At 41.6% G+C, this 21,207-nt stretch overlaps 1 protein-coding gene across 1 annotated transcript; it reads left to right on the top strand.

Moving 5' to 3' along the window:
- Positions 1–593: 593 nt before the first annotated feature.
- cd302 (CD302 molecule) lies at positions 594–4,702 on the top strand. The gene is made up of 6 exons (XM_030112713.1): positions 594–728; positions 2,403–2,528; positions 2,649–2,759; positions 2,851–3,036; positions 3,115–3,135; positions 3,242–4,702. Exons 1-6 carry the CDS (start codon positions 644–646, stop codon positions 3,442–3,444), a joined length of 732 nt encoding a protein of 243 aa, XP_029968573.1. The 5' UTR covers positions 594–643; the 3' UTR covers positions 3,445–4,702.
- The last annotated feature ends 16,505 nt before the right edge of the window (positions 4,703–21,207 follow it).

The raw sequence follows: 21,207 nt of genomic DNA, 5'->3' as shown, positions 1-21,207 counted from the left end.
CTTCAGCTTTCCTGCCACTATATGGCTTGATGCTGCTCAAAGCATGTTTTGGAGGGTCATCTGTGTGGTGTTATGTTCTGGATGGGTGGAGGATCCATCATTTCCATCTATGCCACATGGGTTTGATCAGTTTATTGGTTCAGATCACTGTGCCCACAGCGCCATCTGCAGGTTTTACCACGACAAATCTAGTTGGTACAGGCACACAAGAGGAGTGAAAGAAGAATAAGAGTGAGGAAAAATACTGCAAGAAGTGCAAATTAAGGTACAGGCCATACATGCAGGTACGCAGCAACACAACATAGTGAGAGACTGAAGGAGGAAATATGAAATCTCTTTTCTTGAAGACCAGAAGAGGACAAGAAAACATCATGTAATGAGTGCATTGAAGAGAAATCCATATGACGTGAGACTGAGAGCAGATCTGGATGTTGTTGTTTTTCCTATCTGAGCAGTACTGCCTGCAGACTGGTGCACAGTGTGTGGGTGGGAGGGACCTCTCTCTCTCTCTCTCTCTCTCTCTCTCTCTCTCTCTCTCTCTCTCTCTCTCTCTCTCTCTCTCTCTCGCTCTCTCTCTCTCGCTCTCTCTGAAAACAGTCTGAAAAACTAGTTTGCTGCTGCTGGTTCCTCCTTGCAGGCTGTCATGGAGTCGCGGAGGAAGAGCCGCGGATCGCTCCTCGGCTGTGTTTTGGTGCTGTGCGTGAACCTGCGGCTGGGCCTGGCGGGAGGTAAGACCCCCGAGCCACGTGAAGGCGATCAGCCTTCATTATCAATGTTATTAATAGCGTTATTATTATTATCACTGCGACGCGCGGACAGGCCCGCCGAACAGCAACACGTCCTTCAGCGCGGGGGCGCACATGATCGGACATGTTTGCGTCCCGGAGGAGGGCTCCACTTATTTAACGACAAAAGCAAAGTCAACTTTCCCAGCTCGTGAGCGCTCCGTTATTGTAGGAATGTTGCGACGTGCCTCGTGCAGTGGCATTAGCGGGCGGCGTGGGCGCACGTAGCCCCAGTGTTTGTCCGCGTTGCGAAACAGGAACAAATCTCGTCCGAGTCTGCTTCGATCTGTAAACTGCTTCATGTAAACACGAGCTGCTGACTCTCGGAAAGAATTTATAATTGAGGAAGAACAAAAGTTGATGTAATTCCAGGACAGCCACCGTCTCCAGAGGAATGTGATAGATTGATCCCTAATAGCAGGTGCAGCGCTAAAAATGGGAACACTATAAAGTCCTGACACCATTTTCTAAAAACACTGATAAAGAGGAACGACGCTCACAAGGTGAACGTGCAAAACATGGGAGAGGCAACACTGCAGAAATATTATTAATGATCACAACTTTTATTTAGTATACAAAAAGTAATCCTCAAAGGAAATAAATAGCAATGGATATTCAAAACACTACTTGTGAAAGACTAGTTAAGAGTTCTGTATCTTCAGTCTGTAACAGAAGAAAGAAAAGCAGTGTCAGCTTTTTAGAAGTGTGTTTTCATGCCATGAATCAATGACACATTTCAAAGGTTGGTGACTGGCTGGGACTTTTGACCTGATTCATAAAAACAGCTGATAGTCAGAGGGAAGTAGGATACAGAGAACACTGGGGAGATTTTCATGTTGAACTGCTTAGTCTGTTCCTCCTTCAGCAAGTTAGGAGAGCTACAGTGTTTTATAAATAACTTACAGTTTGTCATGTTGTCTCATCTTGTGTTGATTTAAAAATGTAAAAAGCCCATCAACAGTGTTATTTTATCGTGGAAGTAGTGACATTTAAATAGAAGCATGCGATGGTGATTTCCTCATTTTAAAAAGTAAATTGAAAAAAAAAGCCGACAGCAGTGGAGGGTCTTTATACCACGACAACACTTGTCATTGTCTCAGTAGCTTCTCATGTGACCCTGAGCCTGACGACCTCTAAAAGCCTGCATGTTACCACTTAAAAACACAGATTTGACTTGAATCTTCCGGTGTGTAGGTGGGTGGGGGTCCTGGCTTTTCTTAGACATATGTGGGCGGGGGGCGGGGGGGTTCAGGGAGAAGAGGTTGGGAACAACTGCTCTGAACTCACACATTTCCGTCAGAACATCCTGTTTGAAGCCTTCAGTAGTGAGGTGCTTTTGATCAATTGTCCGGCGTCTTCTCGGTCTGTTGATGCCAAAATATGAGCAGCATGATGAGGAGGACTGTTTCCATAACTTTTTATGAGTGTGTATTTGACACCAAACATCAACATGTCCAATGTCTCTCACTGTCCCCTCCATCTTTTACCAAAACCTAGATTTCTCACTAAAACTTTGAAGTTATTATTGTGTCTAAAGCACAAAGCATGTTGGAAAAAAAATATGCCAGGACCCTCAGTCAGGTTCAAGTTTGTTTTTCCCTTCTTCCTTTTCTTCAGACTGCCCTGCAGATGGTCGCACCTGGGTGCCGTTTGGAGACAGATGTTACCACTTTGTCCACGGGGAAGAAGACAGTATCAAAAGCTACACTTTTGAGAGAGCTAAAACTCTCTGCCAAGGCTTTGGTACATGACACGTTCTATCTTTAAATGTTTATGTCATCCGTCCAAATTCCAGATTCCCATGTTTTCATTGTGTGGGATGATATCCTCACGGTTGCTGTTTATCTTTTTTTCTTTTTCAAGAGCTTTTGACCATCCAGAGTGCCGAAGAGAACGACTTTGTAATTCAGTATTGCCCAAATGTGTGGAAAGGAAAGGTCAACGTGTGGCTGGGGATGTATTACGACACAAACAGTACGTACAGAGCTGCTTGTTGTTTTCGTTGTTAGGGTTTGTTTGTTTCTCGTCCTGCTGGAGAGCGAGACTGACCGCCGCGTCTTCCCAGGTGAAGGCATGCGGTGGCTTCAAGAAGAGGACCCCGTGACGTTCACTAACTGGGAGGACAACCCGCCTCCGTCGGACCTCGTGCCCGTGGACACGTGCGCGACGCTGCACAGCAACACGGGGAAATGGGAGAACGTCAGCTGCATGGAAGAAGTGGAGAATGGGGTGATCTGTGAAACGGCTCAGGGTAGGACTTCCCTCTTTAATTGATTAATTTAATTGCGATTGTTTCTCTCATAACGTGCTTCCTTTCTTTTCTCCTCAGAAGCGGCGGCGGCTAAGCAGAGTGAGTCCACCTTTAAGCCCCTCTTTGTGGTTTTTCACTGCGTGTTCCTCTGTGAGTCGGTGTTAATAGAGGTGACCTTCCTTGCATTGTTTCCCGTCCTCCTCAGAGCCGAACGCGCTGCTCTCCGCCCTGGTCATACTCAGCGTGGTGGCGATCATGGGGATCTCGGCAGTCATCTGGTTTGTGCACCAGAGGCACAACAGCGGCTTCACCGTCCTCTCGGCGTTCGAGTACCACCCTCCGTTCCGAGTCCTGGACTCGGATCAGTCCTGCCTGGTGGAGGCTGAGGAGACTAACAGCGTGCCGTAGGATGTGCCATTAGATGTTTTTTTTTTGTTGTTTTTTTTAAACCTCCACTCTTAAATCGTTCAGTAAAGCAGGTTTTGGTTCACATACGGCACACAGAGCATGAGTCAGAACAACGTTGTGTGTTTGGGAAAAAAACTGATACTAACTACCTAATTTCACGGTCGCTCTTTTGGTCACTTTGTACTAACAAATAATCACCAGTGTGTTTCTCAGATTGGTGCGCTTCCATCACCTGACATTGAATGTAACGTCGAGGTTTATGTCAGGCACTGCGCATGCTTAAATCTCTGGTTTTATCAGTTTTCCCCGCACATATTAAAATGAGTTTGTTATAGTTTTGATGCATTATGGACCTAAAAATAGGTGGATGAGATAGAACTTTTATGTCCAGGTTTGTTTCAGCTGCTTGCGTTCATAACGATTTGGGAGAATATCAAAAGCATGACTTCATACTGCACAAGTTGGGAGATTAATGTTTAAGTTCCTTGGATGTATTAAACGCCTAAATGCTGAATTCTAACTTTCTATATGATGCAAAGTTTTGTGTTGAACAGTTGTGGAAATTCCAGGTCAAAATAAGCTGACAAGTGAGAGAGTTTTATTTTCAGGTATGTGAGAAGGAAAGAAAAAATTGTAAAACCTTTCAGTATTCATGGTGATTGCTTTTTTGTAAACTATGAGCATTTGGGGCTTCTTCCTTCATGCATGTAGATGTAGCCAGTAAGGTGAAGTTGCACTGTCCATGAAGGCATTTATAACAAATGAAATCTCCTGGCATGAAAACTAAACCAGTCCTATTTCAGAGACGTCCCGTCAGGAAGCCAGTTTTCTAACCAGTAAACAGAGTTTGTTATACAGCTATGATTGTCTCTATTTTTACTGCCAAACTAGAATCTTTGTTCAGAAATGTAAAGAATGTTCTTGCCGCCATGTGAAATACACTCTTGATGCTAGCGGGAGTTGTGAATGAGCCAGCCAATGAATGAGTGGACAATCAGGGGTTGGCTGACGGTGACAGTCATACAATAGAATGATGACCCTTGAGTACTATCGCTGTTTTTTTTACCTGCACATTTTTCTTGTTTTGTTTTTTAAAGACTTTGTACTTTTGGGCGTGACCAACCAAAGTGTCCAAATTTTTAAAAGGTTTGACTCGAATCGTGCATTTGCAGCAGTAAGAACCCCTCTGTGCAATATTTGGTATTCTAATTTTTGAGTCCTCTTGTGCTTTCATAATAAAGTGTGTTTGTAACATGGACTTTTGTTGATTTTCTGTAGTAGATGGAAGTCAAAATGTGCTTTTCGGCACAAACTGACAGTACTTTTTTTTTCCTTCCTGTAATCTACTGCCCAAAGGTGATCCAGAAAAAAAGGTTGGACTACTTGGAGTTTTTTGTGATCTATATAGGACTTTCCTGCTAAATATATAATGTCAATGCATAATTAAGGTGAAAAAGATGAAATGGACCACCAAAATCGGGATAGAATAATGAGCTTTTGAGCAGATATCTAAATCACTGTCGGCTGGAAAGAGCCATTCCTATTAAAGGTTCAGTGGCTCTGTTGACATCTCGGTGTGGGTGTAGATAAAACAGAAGTGAAGGAGGTCAGCAGGATATCCTTTTTTACTTCACTTTCAAGCACATGTCATTTTAGGCTTTCCAGAAACCTTTCTTCGAGTAAAATAACTTCAAACCTTGGCTTCAAAAGCTGCTTTGTTGAGACAATTGTTTCAAAGTTTCAAACATTCTTGAACTATCAAAGCAGCACTGGGCCAGCATTTACTTTAAGAGGACATCAAAAGATCATTTCAACAATGGCCTCAACCAATCGCTGCAACATGACAAAAGTTATACCGAATTCATGGAGATTGGTTCAGTTTAAATTAATTGTTGAAATTGCAGCATCGCAACTTCCTGTTGAGCTGATTTCTCATCACGGTGTCTTAGTTAGGAATCTTTCAAAATAAGGTGCCATGTAGACCAACTTAATACAATGTCTACCTGAAACTTATTAAAAACCCTTAACCCTAACTCTGCATTTAATGTCGATTAAAAAAATATCTTTTGACAGCCCTACATTAATAATATTTACTGTGATCAACTCTGACTGCCTTGGGAAATTTTGCTGTCAAAATTCCTTTCTTTTGTTTTTTGTTAAAATGTTTTGAGATCTCCTCAAGCAATAAAATCTTACCATTAGAGTAATAGTTCTACTTGATAAATGGATTTTTCAGAAAAAGATAATTTTGTGTGATGTGTTTTTGATTGATTCAACCGATGTTCTCCTGTGAATTACAAAAAAAAAAGCTTCAGTGTAAATCCTTGAAAATGCTGTCACTCTATTGTTCTCAGCTCTGAAAATGTCTGACAATTGATGAGTTAACTTCCATTGTTATGTAGATGACACCCACATATATCTCTCCATGAAACCAGATGATACTGATCAACTCCTCAAAGTAGAAGCTTCTTTTAAAGACGTTAAAGCCTCAATGAGCTGTGATTTCCTGCTCTGATCTTTGATAAAACAGAAATTACATTGGGTTCAAAACACCTAGGGAAATTATCTAAATATATAGTAACTATGAATGGTGCTACTTTTGTAGCTGGAGGTTAACCACCCTGTAATGCCATCCACAAATGATTTGGGGTCATTTGATCACATCATCTGGGGGCTATGGAGCTGAAATGCCAGTAATTTATATTAATATATTAAAAAAATACAGTATCTTAACTCAATAGCTCCCAGGTGATTTGACAAAAGGATTCCAATTCAACATTAATAAAGCATTCATTAATTCACTTTGTTAATACGTATTGTTTTTAGTAACAGTATTTATTTGTGTTCTATTATCTAATTCAAACAAGGTAAGATCATATCCTCTGGAATGTCACTTTTGCTTTGAAATGTGTTTTATTACAGTCTTTGTATACGCAAGCACTGCGAAACAACGCGGAGGCTGGTTTGACGGTGTTTTATGAAGTGTAGGTTCTCTTGACGGTGTTCTATGAAGGTCCATAACAGGCTTATTTGTCTCATCTTTGACGGACTCCATGGCAGTCTGATTTGCGCTTGTCTCTGACGAGGTCTGTGATGGTCTGATTCGCCTAGTCATCCATGGCGGTCCAATGCAGTTCACAACGGTGTGATTCGTCTTGTCTTCCACCAGGTTCTCAACTGCTTTCTCGTCATGTCCGATCAAATTATTGACGTCAGTCCTGACGGTGCGCATGACGGCGGCACCAGGTATCCAATCCAAATTCACCATATTGACAATTTCTTTCAGGTATTAGAGAATAAAGTCGTGTTCAGAGAGTTTGTGCTATGGATGGGTCTGTTGAGAAGAAAATGATGTTTGATTTGTGTACTGCAGCTTAACCTTAGGTGCGAACAGTCTGGACGGTTTGTGACTTCATAACGGCATTCTTTTCATCTGGGCTTGTAGCTACAATAGCACTTGTGATACCCTTGTTGCCATAGTAACACAAGTGATTCTGTTCTGTACAACTGTAAAACTGAATGAATCATCCTGCTGTGACTGCCTGGTCATGTTCATTGTTTCTCTATATTTCACATAGGAGCTTCCTAATAAAACCTCAAGGAGACAGAAATCACAGAATGAGACTGAGAACAAGTGAAAACATTAAAAAAAGATGTTATTAAATGAGCTTGCAGCAAGAAAGATAACTCACAGAGCACAACCTTGATCTGAGGCCGAACCAGGAGTTTAAAATCTTTCTTTAGCAGTTCAGCCTTTATGGGATGAAATAAACAATGAGCTGTCTCTGAAGTGATACGTACAGGTGCTGTCAGGGTTCTCTCTGCTCCCTCTGTCCCTCCTTGATCCTGATGTGTCACCCTTTTCTCCTGCATCCCTGGTCCCTTACTGCACCGCTCTTTTTCAAGCTTTCAATTATCCTATTGTTTCGTGACTCCTCCTTCCTCCTGGTGTATTGTTCGGTATTGAATTCTGAACTTGGAAGACCTCTAGTTAAGCTTTCCTCAGAGACTCAGGCACCACCACCTGCCACCTCTCCTCTCCAGACTTGTTGGAGTACTCCATCTTTCAGGTGCACCATTTCAAATTTGGACCACAGTCCCTTTATGGCAGTGGAGAGGCCAGTGATCTCCTCCCATGGTGGCCTTGGCCCTCCCTCCAGCTACTCTAGCACATGTTCCAGGTCACTGTCGTGCACCTGCTGTGACCTCCACCCTGCTGCATCCACAACCTGCAGCGCTCTGCAGATGGGTTCAGATGCATCCTCACATTGTGTGAGCTTCCTTGTCTAACGTTCCTCTCTCAGCAGTAGTGGCAGTCCTCAGCAGCACATCTTAGGTGGAACAGAGCATCAGCATCAGAGTGCTGGGTCCAAGCTCTGTAGGCGATTATGAAGTTGAAGGACTGTAGCTCTTCAAGCCAGCGAGACACTTGGCCTTCCGGCTCCCTGAAAGACATTGGCCACTGCAGGGCAGCATGAGCTGTTCTGATTGTAAAGAGCATGCTACACAAGTAGTATTTGAAATATTCTTATAGCGGGCATCACAGTGAGAAGTTCTCATAATGTGACTCAGTATCAGTGTTCACTCTCTTTTAGCACCCGACTGAAATATGCCACCAATTTCTCTCCCTCTGACCCTACCTGTGATAGCACCGCCCCGAGTCCAATGTTACTGGCATCAAGACTTGACACTTTTGGACTCTGTGGACAATGGTACTTGCCTGTACCACTCTGGAAGTCCAAATATGAGAACGATAAGGAGCCAGACACCAGATCCAGGGATTCATCAATCATGGAGAGGGATTAAGAATCCTTTTTAGTGACTTTATTCAGTGGTCTGTATCCACACAAAACCGCATCCTGAAACTCTCCTTCTTAGGCACCATGACCACTGCAGAGGCCCTGTCTGAGGGTTCCACTATTCCTGCCCCTAGCATCTTAACCAGCTCTGTCTGCAGCATCCTGGAGTGCCAATGGGAGGTGGTGTGTGCACACTTCAACTGGTTGGCCATTGTCAGTGTTAATTTTGAAATGCACGAGCTGTGTTTGGCCCACTTAACCATTGTTGAGGGCAAAAATGTTCTTAAACTCCAGCAGCGCCTGCCACAAACCCTCTCAGCATCGGTCGCTCAGTCCCTCACTGTTCTTAGACCAAATGTCTTGTAATGCAGAAAGCATCTTCTCCTCCCCTGCCAGGTGGTGTTGGTAAGGTTCAGGAGAGCTGCTGTATGTCCAGTCCATGTCCAGATTCCTGCCACTCAACCCCTGAGGAGGGGCTACTTGAACTGCGTCCCGCATGTCCCCATGGTGCATTCATGCTTGTCATCAATGCCACTCATCATTGGCGCGTCGTTACAGCTTCCAGTCTCACCGCTTACCATTCCTCTCTCCTCAGCCAGGTCCAGCGCTTCACTGAGGGTTGATAAGTGAGCCAACTGTGTCTGAATCCATCGCTATTTGGGACAGAGGGCCTGTATGAATTTGTCCAAGGAAAGCACTTTCCTCACTGATGGTGGCATGCCAGAGTAGCCGCTTCCAAAAAAAAAAAACACTCGATGTCATTAGCCAGGATGCAAAGGGGCTCACTCGGTTCAATTTCAATTCAGTTCAGTTCGGCTTTATTTAGAAAGCGCCAGTTACAACGTAGTCATAGACACTTTTACAGAGAAAACCCTACAGATCCACATGAGCGAGCATAGGCGTAGACATATACCCCTTTCCCACTGGCCAAAAAACCTGTTTAAACCCGCTAACAATCGGCTCCTCATGGCAGTGGGAAAGGGTTTAATTGGCATTTCGACCCGGGTCGCTCAACCCTGCAATCAACCCAGGAATTTACCGGGTCAGCTTTCTACCGGCTTTTAGTGGGAGGGACACATCCGGGAACTTAGTAAGTTCCCGGATGTGTCCCTCCCACTAATAGCTGAACCTTCCTAACCTGTGTGCTTTACAAAACTGTGTGCCTGAATACATTTGTTCTGAAATATCCTCACTAACATCAAGGCTTCCCTCAGGTTGTCAAGACTGTAAACTCTGCACTGATTGTGGACCATGCTCCATGCTGCTGCCCACTGTCATAACTGTCCCTCATTCAATATTTTTTATACTCAAGCTGCTCTTTAACCACGATACTGAGGACGCTTTGCACTAGTTCAGATTATTGTATTGCACATAGTCTCCTCATATATTCTTCTTTATTTATATTCTTTGTGGTGTTTTGGTCTTCATTTTGGGTGCTAAATGGGTGTGCACAGCCTTGAAAGCAGTTCGACTACATTTCACTGCCATCCTGTATGTGTATGTGAAAATTAAAAAAAACTGGGAAACTTGAAATACAGTAATTGTTTACAACGTTAGCAAACTGTTTTTCTGAAGTTTAGCCCAACTTTGGAACATTACTTCATCTCCTTGCTGATACACTAGTGTGATATGCTTGGTATGTGTTTATTCCTTGGATTCTCTAGTTTCATATGATATGGGTATCCCTTATGTTGCATTAAAAATGGAGCCGCTACACCCGCTAAAAGGCGGCACAGTTCACCCGGCAGCAGTAGGTTTTTTTCTATCAACAGGGTCGTGTTGTGCAGCAGTCCACATTATGTTAGCCTGCCAGGTTAATGCACTTGATATCAACTAACTTAGTGTTGTTATCGTGGGTAACATTTCAGTCTACTTACCATCACATGCTTTCTTAGATTTGATGTGGAGTTGTGGAACGTCAAGATTTCCACAGTTTTCGGCTTGCAAAGAAGGCAGCGCATTATAGGACCGTTTTTTTCTTGTGGACTGAAAGGCAAATGTAGTTTGGATGTGGGGCCACACCCTAAAAAAATGAATGGTAAAAAAACAACCCAAATTGGTTTATTTTTTAACCCAACACATAATCAATATTGGACCAGCCCGACAGTAGTTTTTTTTTACCCAACAAAATGGGTTGGTCTTTTAAACCCAACAGATGGGTTCACAGATTTAATCCAATCATTGGGTCAAATCAGTTTTAGTCCGGGTTGATTCTACCATATGATTGGGTTGAATATTGTGCTCATTTTTAACCCAACTGTTGCATCAAATTAATTTCAGCCCTGGGTCAATTTTACCATATATATTGGTTGAATGTGCCCAAATTCTGGGTCAAATTAACTACAATTGTGTTAATTCAACTAAACACATTGCTTTAGTCTTCCAAAAATTTTGATTCATAGATAAATTAAAATAATACAACCGACAGATCCCCCTTCTCAGCCTCACTGGTAGTGTCCAACGGAAGGGACAGGCTCTCACAGTTGGTACCAGCTTGGCCACAGGAGTTGTTGGAAGGTGCCACAATGCGAGGACCAACTACCTTCGGGGCTCCACTCCAGATTTTTCTGTAGGGGGGGTCTCCCTCAGCCTTTGTTGCTCCCATGACGACCACAAGGCAATAGTGCTATTTTACCCATAGCCGGGGGGTTGTAACATGCAGACAGGGGGAGATAGGAGTGGAACCAACAACCTCCCAATTGTAAGACGACTGCACTCCCCACTAAACCACAGCTGTCCCGACAGCTGGCAATGCAAACGTTATACATAGTGTAGCTAGCGAGCTACGCACGTTAGCTAGCTATTTGGTTAACGCTAACTACATGGAGGGCACTCGCTCAAGCATATTTTTCTGTGGATGACATTACATGATGACATGCTTATTTACATTACATATCTAATTCACATGACATGACGCCGCACAGTCATGTGAATTCGATATGGAATGTAAATAAGCACAAACCTGTACTGCATCAGAGAGCCAGAGGACCACTTCTGTTCTTCTGTTTTGCAGAGAGAGAAGACGGAAGTGACACACGGACCCGTTGACAACCCAACAGTGGTCAAAACAACCCATGTGCTGAGTTTAAAAATCTGTGTTGGGTCTGATGGACTCGAACCCAACACAAGAGTTGCAATAAATAACTCCAAATGTATCATAATAGCCCAAACTGGGTTGCCGATTTCATAACCCAGCGATTGGGTTAACAAAATGACCCAACATTTTTTAGTGTGCAGGGATGTGCCTCCACAGTTTTAGAGGGAGATGCCAGCATTTCACCTTCTTCCATCTTCTTCCTCAACTACAGTGTGTGTGTGTGTGTGTGTGTGTGGGGGGGGGGGGGGGGGGCACACCTCCATGCTGCAGCTGTGCTGCTGCTGTGATCGGTCTCTCACAGCCGAGACCAGCCGAGCTGCAGTTCTCCGTCTGAGCTCATCTGAATTTATTTATAAATGAATGTAATGAATGTAGCCCAAAGTAACGGAGTAAAAGTACACACATTTTCTCACAAATTTACTCGAGTAAAAGTAAAAGTACTCTGCAAAAAAAAACTAGTCCTAAAAGTACAATTTATTAAAAAAATACTCAAGTACATGTAACGGAGTAATGTGCAGCGCGGCTACGTTAGCGCACGAGTTCTTGTTTCTGGACACAGCGTGAGATATCCTTCGTCAAGATGACCCAGCATTGGCAAGAAAGTGAGACCAGAGAGCTTGTCTTGATCCGTGGGGAAGAAGAGATTTATCTACAGGTAACGGGAACTGCAGAGCCGGCCTGTGCCATAGGTAGTATAGACAGATGCTAAGGGCGCCGTCCATTAGGGGGCGCCAGCGTCACCACGGCGACAGCACAAGTGGGAAAGAAGAAGGGCGAAAGCCAGGTTTACACTTGCACGATTCTGTGGCACATATTGCCACGAATCGAGTCACAAACGGTCGCAAACCACTCGTAAAGTGGTGTGAAGTGTGCGTAAACCCGTCGGGACTGCGTGCCATGTCGGGACGAAAATTTTGAAATGTTCAAAATTTTGGTCACGACAAAATATCGCGAACTGGCCGTGAACTATGCGCCAACTGTCCGTGAACGCGTCGGGACAATGCGGGAGGATGCGTGCTAGTCGTGGCCACCGGCGAGTACCCGGAAAAGGGCCCCATGCGAGGGATTTCAAGTGTAGCGCCTTTAATTTGTCATTGAAATTGACTTATGTCAGTCGTCCGTCGGGGCCCCCTTCAGTTCGGGGCCCAAGGCAGCGCCTTTTCTGGTGCTCTTCAACACAGAGCAGCTGCCAGCTACAGGCATCTTCTCTTCTCCGCAGTGATGGTGTCTCTGGCATTCAGCATTTTGTCTTTTCCACATGAAATCCAAAAATGACCCGGGGTTGGGGAAGCCCCCTTTTTACTCGTATATGACGTGCGTAATTGCGCGCGCAACCACGTTGTGTCAATGCGGGAAGCTCGTAAACTATGCGTAAACTATGCACAAACTATGCGTGAATGTGTCGTGAATGCATTGTGCAGGGTTCGCGACACTGACGGGCGCATTCGTGAACTGTCCGTGAACTGGACGTGAACTGTGTGTGAACTAGTCGTGAACAGTGCGGGAGCTTGCCGGTTCGTGACTCCAGATTGGCACGCCTTGCCACGACAACATCGTGGCAAAAAGTCGTGCAAGTGTAAACCTGGCTGAACTCGGTGGCTGGCTAGGCCAGGGCGCAGCGGACAGGAGGGGGCGCATGTGAGGTGGCAGCTGCAGTCTCCGGCCACCTCCCCCCCCTCTGAAGCTGCATGTGGGCACCACCCACACCAACTGCACACATGCCACATGTTGTTCACTTTTCCACTCAGTCAGGATACTCCATGCAAAAATTCATACCAACACAACAATCTATGTACTTTCAGAACTTTAACATTTGTATTTATATAATTTCAGCAGAAACATTTCCCAGAAAGGAAGCGTTCTGGATCCTGAGACCAAACGGCCCCCCAGCTGGGTGGTTGGTATGAATCTGAGACGGCCTAATGCAGGGACTACCCAGAAATAATAATGGGGAAAAAAGGTTGTAAAACACATCCTGAAGGGGTGGACCTGGCTCAAAGCTTATTAGGAGCAAACAACTTCAACCTTGGTTTTTTTAAAACAGACATGAAGAAGAGCAAAATCACATCACAACATCAGGTTCAAAGTTCATGTGAGAAATTTTTTCTTCATAAAAAAACTATATTGTTGATTAAAAAAAAAAAAAAACTGTTCCAAAAACATTTTAAAAATTATGTTAAATTATTTCACCTTGCATCATTTCTTATGGTATGTTGGTGAGCCTGTACGCCGCCACATTTGACTCGTTTTTGGCTGGTGGCCTCTCCACATTTCATCTTTATGACTCTTTATAAAACACTGATATAACAGCACTGACTAGTGTCATGAAAATTATAATACTTTTGGTTAAATACCATACTCACTACTGCAAATGGAAGAAATATATACATCTTCTTTTTCTTAGATTCATAAATTAATTTAACACCTATTACAGCTTAATAATAGCAGTGAAAGACTAGGAAAACTGCACGGATCACAGTCACTAAATGTCTAAAGCGTTATTCTAATGTACATGATCCATGCCTGACGATTTGTGTTTTGTTTTGTTTTTTATTTCTTTATGAGTGTCTGTAGTTTCTGTTTATACGTCTTTGACGCCCCCTACCGTCTGGTTTATATATAGTCCTCTACTTGAGTTTTTTTTTTTTTTTAATTATTATTTAAATAAAAAAAGTTAGACAGATCTGGATGATTCCGTTTTTTTCTCCAATAATCCAGACAGCAAATAAAGGAGCTTTGTTGAATTCATGGAGTAGTGGGACAGTTCATAAAGCACAGAACTCCAATATTTTCAAATAAATCTCATATCATTGTTATCAGTTTTATGTTTAATAGCAGGAGAAGTGATATTAAAAGTAGTCATATTAGAAGTAACAGTACTAGTATTAGGAGAGATAGTAGATTAGTAAAGATATATGTTTACTGATGTATTTATTACTCAGAATGTAAACCCTATATATATAAAGAGAATTTGCATTTTTTTTTTGTTATACACTTAACTTTTTATGATATTTCATTAATTCTATCATTCCACAGGGAATTGAATTTATGAATGAGCTAAATTCCTTTAATTTGAAAAGGAAAGTCTTTTCTGAACATTTGAGTTAAATAGATCTTTAAACAACTTACAGAGATATTTTGCCATTTTATTTTCTTTTTTTTTTTTGTATTTATTAACGTACAACAAAAAACATCAAATGGGAATTTCATCTAAATAATATGAGGCAAGGTACATAATTCAACAGTTTTAGCAGCTTTCTTACTATTTGAATCACGAATACTTTTTATATATTGTTTGGCTTCCTTTCCGTTCATTGCTATGGAAACCAAACAATACATCTTTCTCAATAATATTATATTTTGTTAAATACTCCAAAACTTAAATCAAATCATCACCATAAAAAATGGAGAACCGTTTCAGGAAACACATCACACATGGAGCAGTCGACACAGAAGTCCTTTTCTGAGCTCTCTAGGTAGTGCCTGGTTTTAACCACCAGGTGGAAGAGTCTGTGCTGGGTCTTTCCCTGGAAACTGCTGAGAAAGTCTCAGTACAGTGCATGGTTAGTGAGATTTTTTTCTTGTTAAAGAAGACTTTTTCATCAATACACAAGCAAACAATGTCAGAGGATTAAAGTTTAAAGGTACACACATTCAATGCAAGTTAGGTTTCTTTGGTAGGCCAGTTCACTTATAGACAAAAGGTCATATTTTATACTGAGATCATGATAACAGAATCAGACAGACTTCTCTGAAAGGTTTGTCCCACAGACATACAATATCAGACTGGTGTCAGAAGAGTTATGAATGGTTTAAGGTGATAACCTGGTGCGATAATAGCATAGCTACATCTGAGCTTAAAGGTACAGTTAAACATTAAATCATGACACTTTTGCACATTAGGTGGCAGTAGTGAGTCACTGCAGTGGCCAGCTTGTGCTCAGTCCTGGGGCTTTAAAGCAGAACTATGCAACTTTTTTTAACCTCAATAAATGTTTTTCAGAATCCCTGTGGGGTGATGCGGAGAACGTTTACGACAGTGAGCTTTCACAGGAGACCAGTAGGGGGAGCGCTAAAGCAAATCTTGCATAGTTCTCCTTTAAGTTCAAACACTATTTGTATAAAGTATTCCTGCTGATATTCTTCTTTAACTGAGCTCAGATGTTAGATTTTCAGACTGGAAATTGAAGTGAAATCGAAACATTATTGTTCATTTAAAATGCAACGGTGTGAAAATAATTAGAAAAACAACATGCTAATTCTGACGTGGTATACATGAAGCGAGTACTGTCAGTACCGAAATGCTGTCATTCAAGTATAAGTTCAATTTCTTTTCATTCAGCCACATTACTTGAAAACTGCTGGCATTTCTAAAAACACTATAACGACATCAAATAATACAATGACTAGATGAACTGACTCTACCGGTGGTTCATCCGGGTCTGTTCCTGCACCTGCTGTTTGCCTTGAGCTGTTAGTTAGATTGTTTCTCGCTGTTAGCGTTGCTGATTGTTGATGATTCATCCTATCATTCACTTTGAGTCAACAAGGCGATGAACTGTGTGGTCCTAAAATAATCAGAGTAATAATTCACTTTATCAGTGTAAAGGTTGAAATGATTCCAATTCAGTTATTACAGAATGCTAAAATGTTCAGATCACACAGTCAAAAAAGAGGAATAGTTTTTCTATATTGTTTTACAATCACATTTTTCCTGCTGTTTTTCTCTCTTTTTTTTACCTACAGAAAATTTAACATTTTGACTTGATTATTGTCATGAATAGATTCCAGGTTAAGTCATGAATCCTGCCTCATTGTTCAAACATCTTTTTTGTGTGAATCTAGCGTATTGTCACAGCAGGCAAGTTGTCTCATCACACACACACACACACACACACACACACACACACACACACACACAAAAAGCTGTACTGGCCTATTTTTGCTGAAATTACTGCAAATGATTTTCCTCCACACATCTGCCACACCACTGCTTGGAGCAGGACGAGGTCGACACTGACCCGGAATGACTAATTAAAGCGGACATTGGTATGCATGAAAACGATCTGACAAACAGAAGCAGAGTGAGAGAGAGAGAGAGAGGCACAAAAGACATACGTTCATCAGGCATGTGAAGGATCAGTCTGTCAGACTGAAAATGAAATATGGAAACCGTCCTGCTCATGAAGCTAATGCAAAAACACAGACAAGAGCAGGGGCATTTAATGCTATTTTCTGCTTCTGGGGTTTTGCTTCAATCTTCTGTTTATTTGCTTTCCTGAGGATATTTGATGAATTCAAGATATTTGCATTTATTCTCATTTTCTATTCCCGTTGCTGTCTTCCCTGGTAAAGGTGTCTGTTCACAGAAATACACAGCATCTGTTTTTCATGTCCTGGTCCTGGAAGTCTCATGTTTCTCCCCTCATTCAGTATCCCAGAACAAGCTCCAATTAACCAAGGAGGGCAAAAGGCAGCCTTTGAATGTCCATTTGAGATACAGTAAGATAATCTGTGTTACATTTCAATTTTGAACCACTAAAGGCATGATTTCAATCACACTGCAAATATGCATTCAAAACGTCAGTGTCAAAAAACTAAATGTATTTGTGTAAAAACTTGCGTTTTATCATCAAACTAACCAGACAGTCTTGCTTTCTTTGTTTTAATAAGAGAAAACTGATTTAAAAAAAAAAATAGGATGAGCTATTATCTGAACACATACACGTGCACATGCGCGTGCACACACACACACACACACACTAAAGAGATGAATTCAGTCAGCTTTCAGCACAGACAATTGTGCCACAAATGCATATGCCGGGCTGGAAGCCTTTGTTGTTGAAGGGATCAGAGGAGTGTGTGCTGACATGATTAAAATCTGTATTATTTTAATATGTCAGGGGAAAAATTATGGTATTGAGTCCAACTCCTGTGCCTTAAGGGTATCCTGAGCTTTCTCTGTGTAGAAAAAAATAAAAGAAAATAAGGGCACATTTAAAAAAAAAAACCCCTCAAACATCCATTTGTTTTCTATCAGTCTCCCGAGAGATCATCTTTGCTGTGTCTTTGGTATCTCATTATACTTTCTAATCAAGACCATTTAAAAATCTCTTTAAAAGGGACAGGCCATTTGCCCTTCCCCCAGCATGCCGCTTGCGCTGCAGCCATCGACTGTGACTTATTATGTTACAAATGACCACGGCATGCTGACATTTTGATTTTATGTGGCGCGGCTCTGCTCTGTTCCATCGCTCCTTCTCCTGCATCAGAGATGCAGGTATCATATGGCCCGGGTGACAGATTTCTTAAGATTTCCTTCACATTGCAGTGTGCGAGTGTTTACCTCAGCACTGCTGCTATTGTGCTCCAGCTTCTACAATGACACAGAATTAATAAGGAGGAAATCAATGAGCTCAGGGGACAGTGAACAAGAAAATAAACATGTTTTAAATTACAAATGTCGATCAGCGATTCGGTTTACCGCATGATTTGGTTCAAACAAGCTTTTTGTGCCTTAATTACTGCATCCACCTCACACGCCGTGTGCTTCTGTGCCGTGAACGGAAACCTGGATTCATGAAAAAAAAACCGAGAGCTGGAAGCAGGGGTCAGCCTGCTTTAAGAGGCATTTAATGCATTGTAAAATAAAACAATGGTTTTAATGTTCAACACATTTCCCCGCTGTTACTTTTGTTTCAATTACGTTTTGTCACTAACGCAGCTCTTCCTGGTGCTCGCTGCGGATTGTATGTTTGCTTAATGATCAGAGGAAAGAAGGACAGATGGTAGTCCTTGGCCTAATTGAGCCACTTCATTGGTTGCAATGTGTGGCAGTCTTTTTTTTTTTTTTTTTATCTAATTCTAGCTGAAAACACAGCATTAATGCATTTATGTTTACATTAGTGCATCTGTGCATCTGCAGAAGCCCCAATTTTAGGATAATTTAAACAGTAGGGGTAAAGCGACCTTCAATCGTTTGCACTATTAACAACCAGGTTTGAGCTGTTTAAGATACAGAGACATCTCAGGGTCACGAGCAACAAATGTGAACGTTTACTTTTAATTATATTTTATAAGATCCCTTGATTTGTGGTTTGAATTCATTTGCATTCCAGGTGTTTCCAAGACGGTTACACAGGAAAACAGGCTTTATCTTTCAACTTATGCTTATTTTCACACGTTTCTTTCACATCATCGTCCTACAATCTTTTTGTTTCCATTGCTTGTCACTGTTTTGTGATTTTCCATCTTTATTTTACTTGTTGTTTTTGTTCCTAGAGTATGTTTGGATGTGTCTTTTATTGCTGCGCTGCAATCCACGCTTTGCATGCAGTACAAAGCGTGGCAGGGCTGTTATCCCTGCACCATCAAATCTTCTAAAAAGTCATTGTGTTCTCTTTTTTATGCAAGTCTGTTTTATTTTCATACATTTGTCAGAGCGTTCAAAAGGTGCCATCGCTCCTGTTGCCTGTTTTGTTTTCCAGTCACAAAACAAGCTTTGCGATCATTGCATTTGTCCAGAAAACACAATTGGCTCGATTTTTGCTCGTTTTTAACCGTGTCAAGAGTAATAAAAAACATTTCAAATGTCTGTCACATTGATAAAAACACTAACATCCCCCCACAAAGACATACACGGGAGGCTAATTGGTGACTCTAAATGGCTGGAGGTGTGAATGATTTTGTGTGTGTGTGTGTGTGTGTGTGTGTTGGACCTGGCACCTGTCCAGGCTGTACCTGCCATGAATCGGTCAGTAGCTGGATCCACACCTGCGTTTCCACACCTGTGGTGTTGTGAAAACCTCAGGCAGTTTATTTACCTGTTAGTAAAAAAAAAAATAAGTTTACAACTACAAATTAATATTCATGGGGTTTACACAAAGCAGAGGGCTGTGTTGAAATATTTATCATTCATGAATATTATAATGCTGTGACAAGTGCTGTAATATAATTTGAGATATTACAAATGTAAATATAGGTGTAACTATTTAGACATTATGTAAGTTGGAAAAAAAACACATCATGGCATAATTTAAGAAATAATCCATCTTCTATTAAACTTTATTGTCTTTATTAACTTTATTGCGACTGACTGCAAAAATGTCGGTCTAAGAAATACAGCCCGAAAGAGACAATCCAGGACTTTGAGAGAGCTAAATATGAGAGACATGTTTCATTTGCAAAAAGAGCTGAAGAGCTCTCAGAAGGAGTTTTTAGAGCTCATATGACACAGACTTTAAGGTCCCTCCTCCTGAACGGGTACCCAGGAGGCTACCCATACCAGTGAGGACAGGTGGACCAGGTAAAGTGGTAGCAGGGTACGCAGGATATGCAGAGAGAGAGTTTAAAGCTCTGTGGGAAAAGTTAGTCCCAAAAAAAGATCAATGTTCACCGGACAATATCTTGAAGAAGCAGAGCGGGTGGCACAGGACATCAAGTAACCTCTGTCTGTGCACGGCACGCACGCACGCACACACACACACACACACACACACACACACACACACACACACGCAGAGTAAACATTTAACCACCTCTAATGCATGTTTTTGGATTGTGGGAGGATTCCAGCTAGACTACCCAGAGAAAAACCTGCTCACGCAAGGAAAAGCAAACTGCACACAGACAAACACCAGAATCACTCTGGGTGTATTCTCACTGTGAGGTGAGAGCACTAACCACTACCCTACCGCCTAGCCACTGTCACAATATCAAGCAATATCTACTGTTTAGTCAGCTAAAATTAAGTTTATAATTTGTGATAATAGCTGAATGCATGATTGAGGTTATTCTAGTTCTTTGTTTGACAAACAGTATTTTTTAAGAAGAGAATGCAACAATGTGAGTACAAATGGTTTTAAATGGTTATGCATTTGTTAGGAACAATTCTTTAATGTTGCCTCTTTCTTTGAACCCCATTTCAATGAGCATTGTCAACTTTTGTCACAACTAATAAAAAAACATGCAACATTTTAAGGAACCATTTGTTTGGTGGATTATTTCTTTGTAAAAATGCTTCTCTGTAAAACATCTTATACTGGTGGACAGCCAGAGTGTTTTCATTTTAGGTGGAAGGGAACATCCATTATGGGATTAGCAAAAGAGTTTCAAATTGTGGGTTGCAGTCTTGGAAAAAAAATGCTGAATCTTCTCTGCCAGTGCCAGGAAGCTTTTTTTTCCCCTCTCTTCTTGCTGTTGTCATCATCAAATAAACCCAAAAAAAAAAACACAGAGCAAGGGTCAACAGGAAAGGAAAGCTGTTTGCATTAGTGGAGAAGATTAGACTTAGTTTATTTTTTTCATGATCACAGTCTTTTCTGCTCATCCCCCAAATGCATGTGCCTTTTAAAAGTGAAATAAAGTTTTCTCGTAGCATAACACTAAATAAATACCAGTGACGGGCAGTGAGAGCATAACTTTATTAATCCCTTTAATAAATATTAAATAAGCAAATATTAATTTTGACATGGCGAATTTTTAAATATATAGGCCTACACAGCAAAAAGCTTGACAGTAAAAAATGTATATAGAAGCGATCAGTTGATAAGACATTGCAGCATTTAATGTAAAGTCTGAGGCACGTTGAGCAAAACAGAGTAAAACTCACCAACACACCAGGAAGAAAGAAACAGACATAGAAGAAAAAAAGTTTTACACCAAAAGCAAACACCTCCAGTTCCTGCTTTTTTCTTTCTTTCTCGATTAACTTTGATGCTACAGCTTTATAAAGGTCCACATTTTTATACTTCCGTCCATCCACTCTTTTGTGTTCCACTCCATTTCTTCTAAGTCCATTAAATACATTGTTCCAGTCAAACACTTGCTCTTGGCCGCCATCTTGGAATAAAACCGGGAACAAGCATG

Source organism: Salarias fasciatus, chromosome 16, assembly GCF_902148845.1.
Source record: "Salarias fasciatus chromosome 16, fSalaFa1.1, whole genome shotgun sequence".
In the NCBI taxonomy this organism is placed as follows: Eukaryota; Metazoa; Chordata; class Actinopteri; order Blenniiformes; family Blenniidae; genus Salarias; species Salarias fasciatus.
The sequence above is the reverse complement of the archived record's forward strand: the minus strand, read 5'-3'. Positions and strand labels throughout refer to the sequence as shown.

Bases quoted from the DNA above. Each gene is read 5' to 3' on its own strand.
- cd302 (XM_030112713.1), top strand. From the start codon at position 644: ATGGAGTCGCGGAGGAAGAGCCGCGGATCGCTCCTCGGCTGTGTTTTG. The intron at 2,529-2,648 runs GTACATGACACG...TTCTTTTTCAAG, and splicing joins AACTCTCTGCCAAGGCTTTG to AGCTTTTGACCATCCAGAGT. The intron at 3,037-3,114 runs GTAGGACTTCCC...TTTTCTCCTCAG, and splicing joins GATCTGTGAAACGGCTCAGG to AAGCGGCGGCGGCTAAGCAG.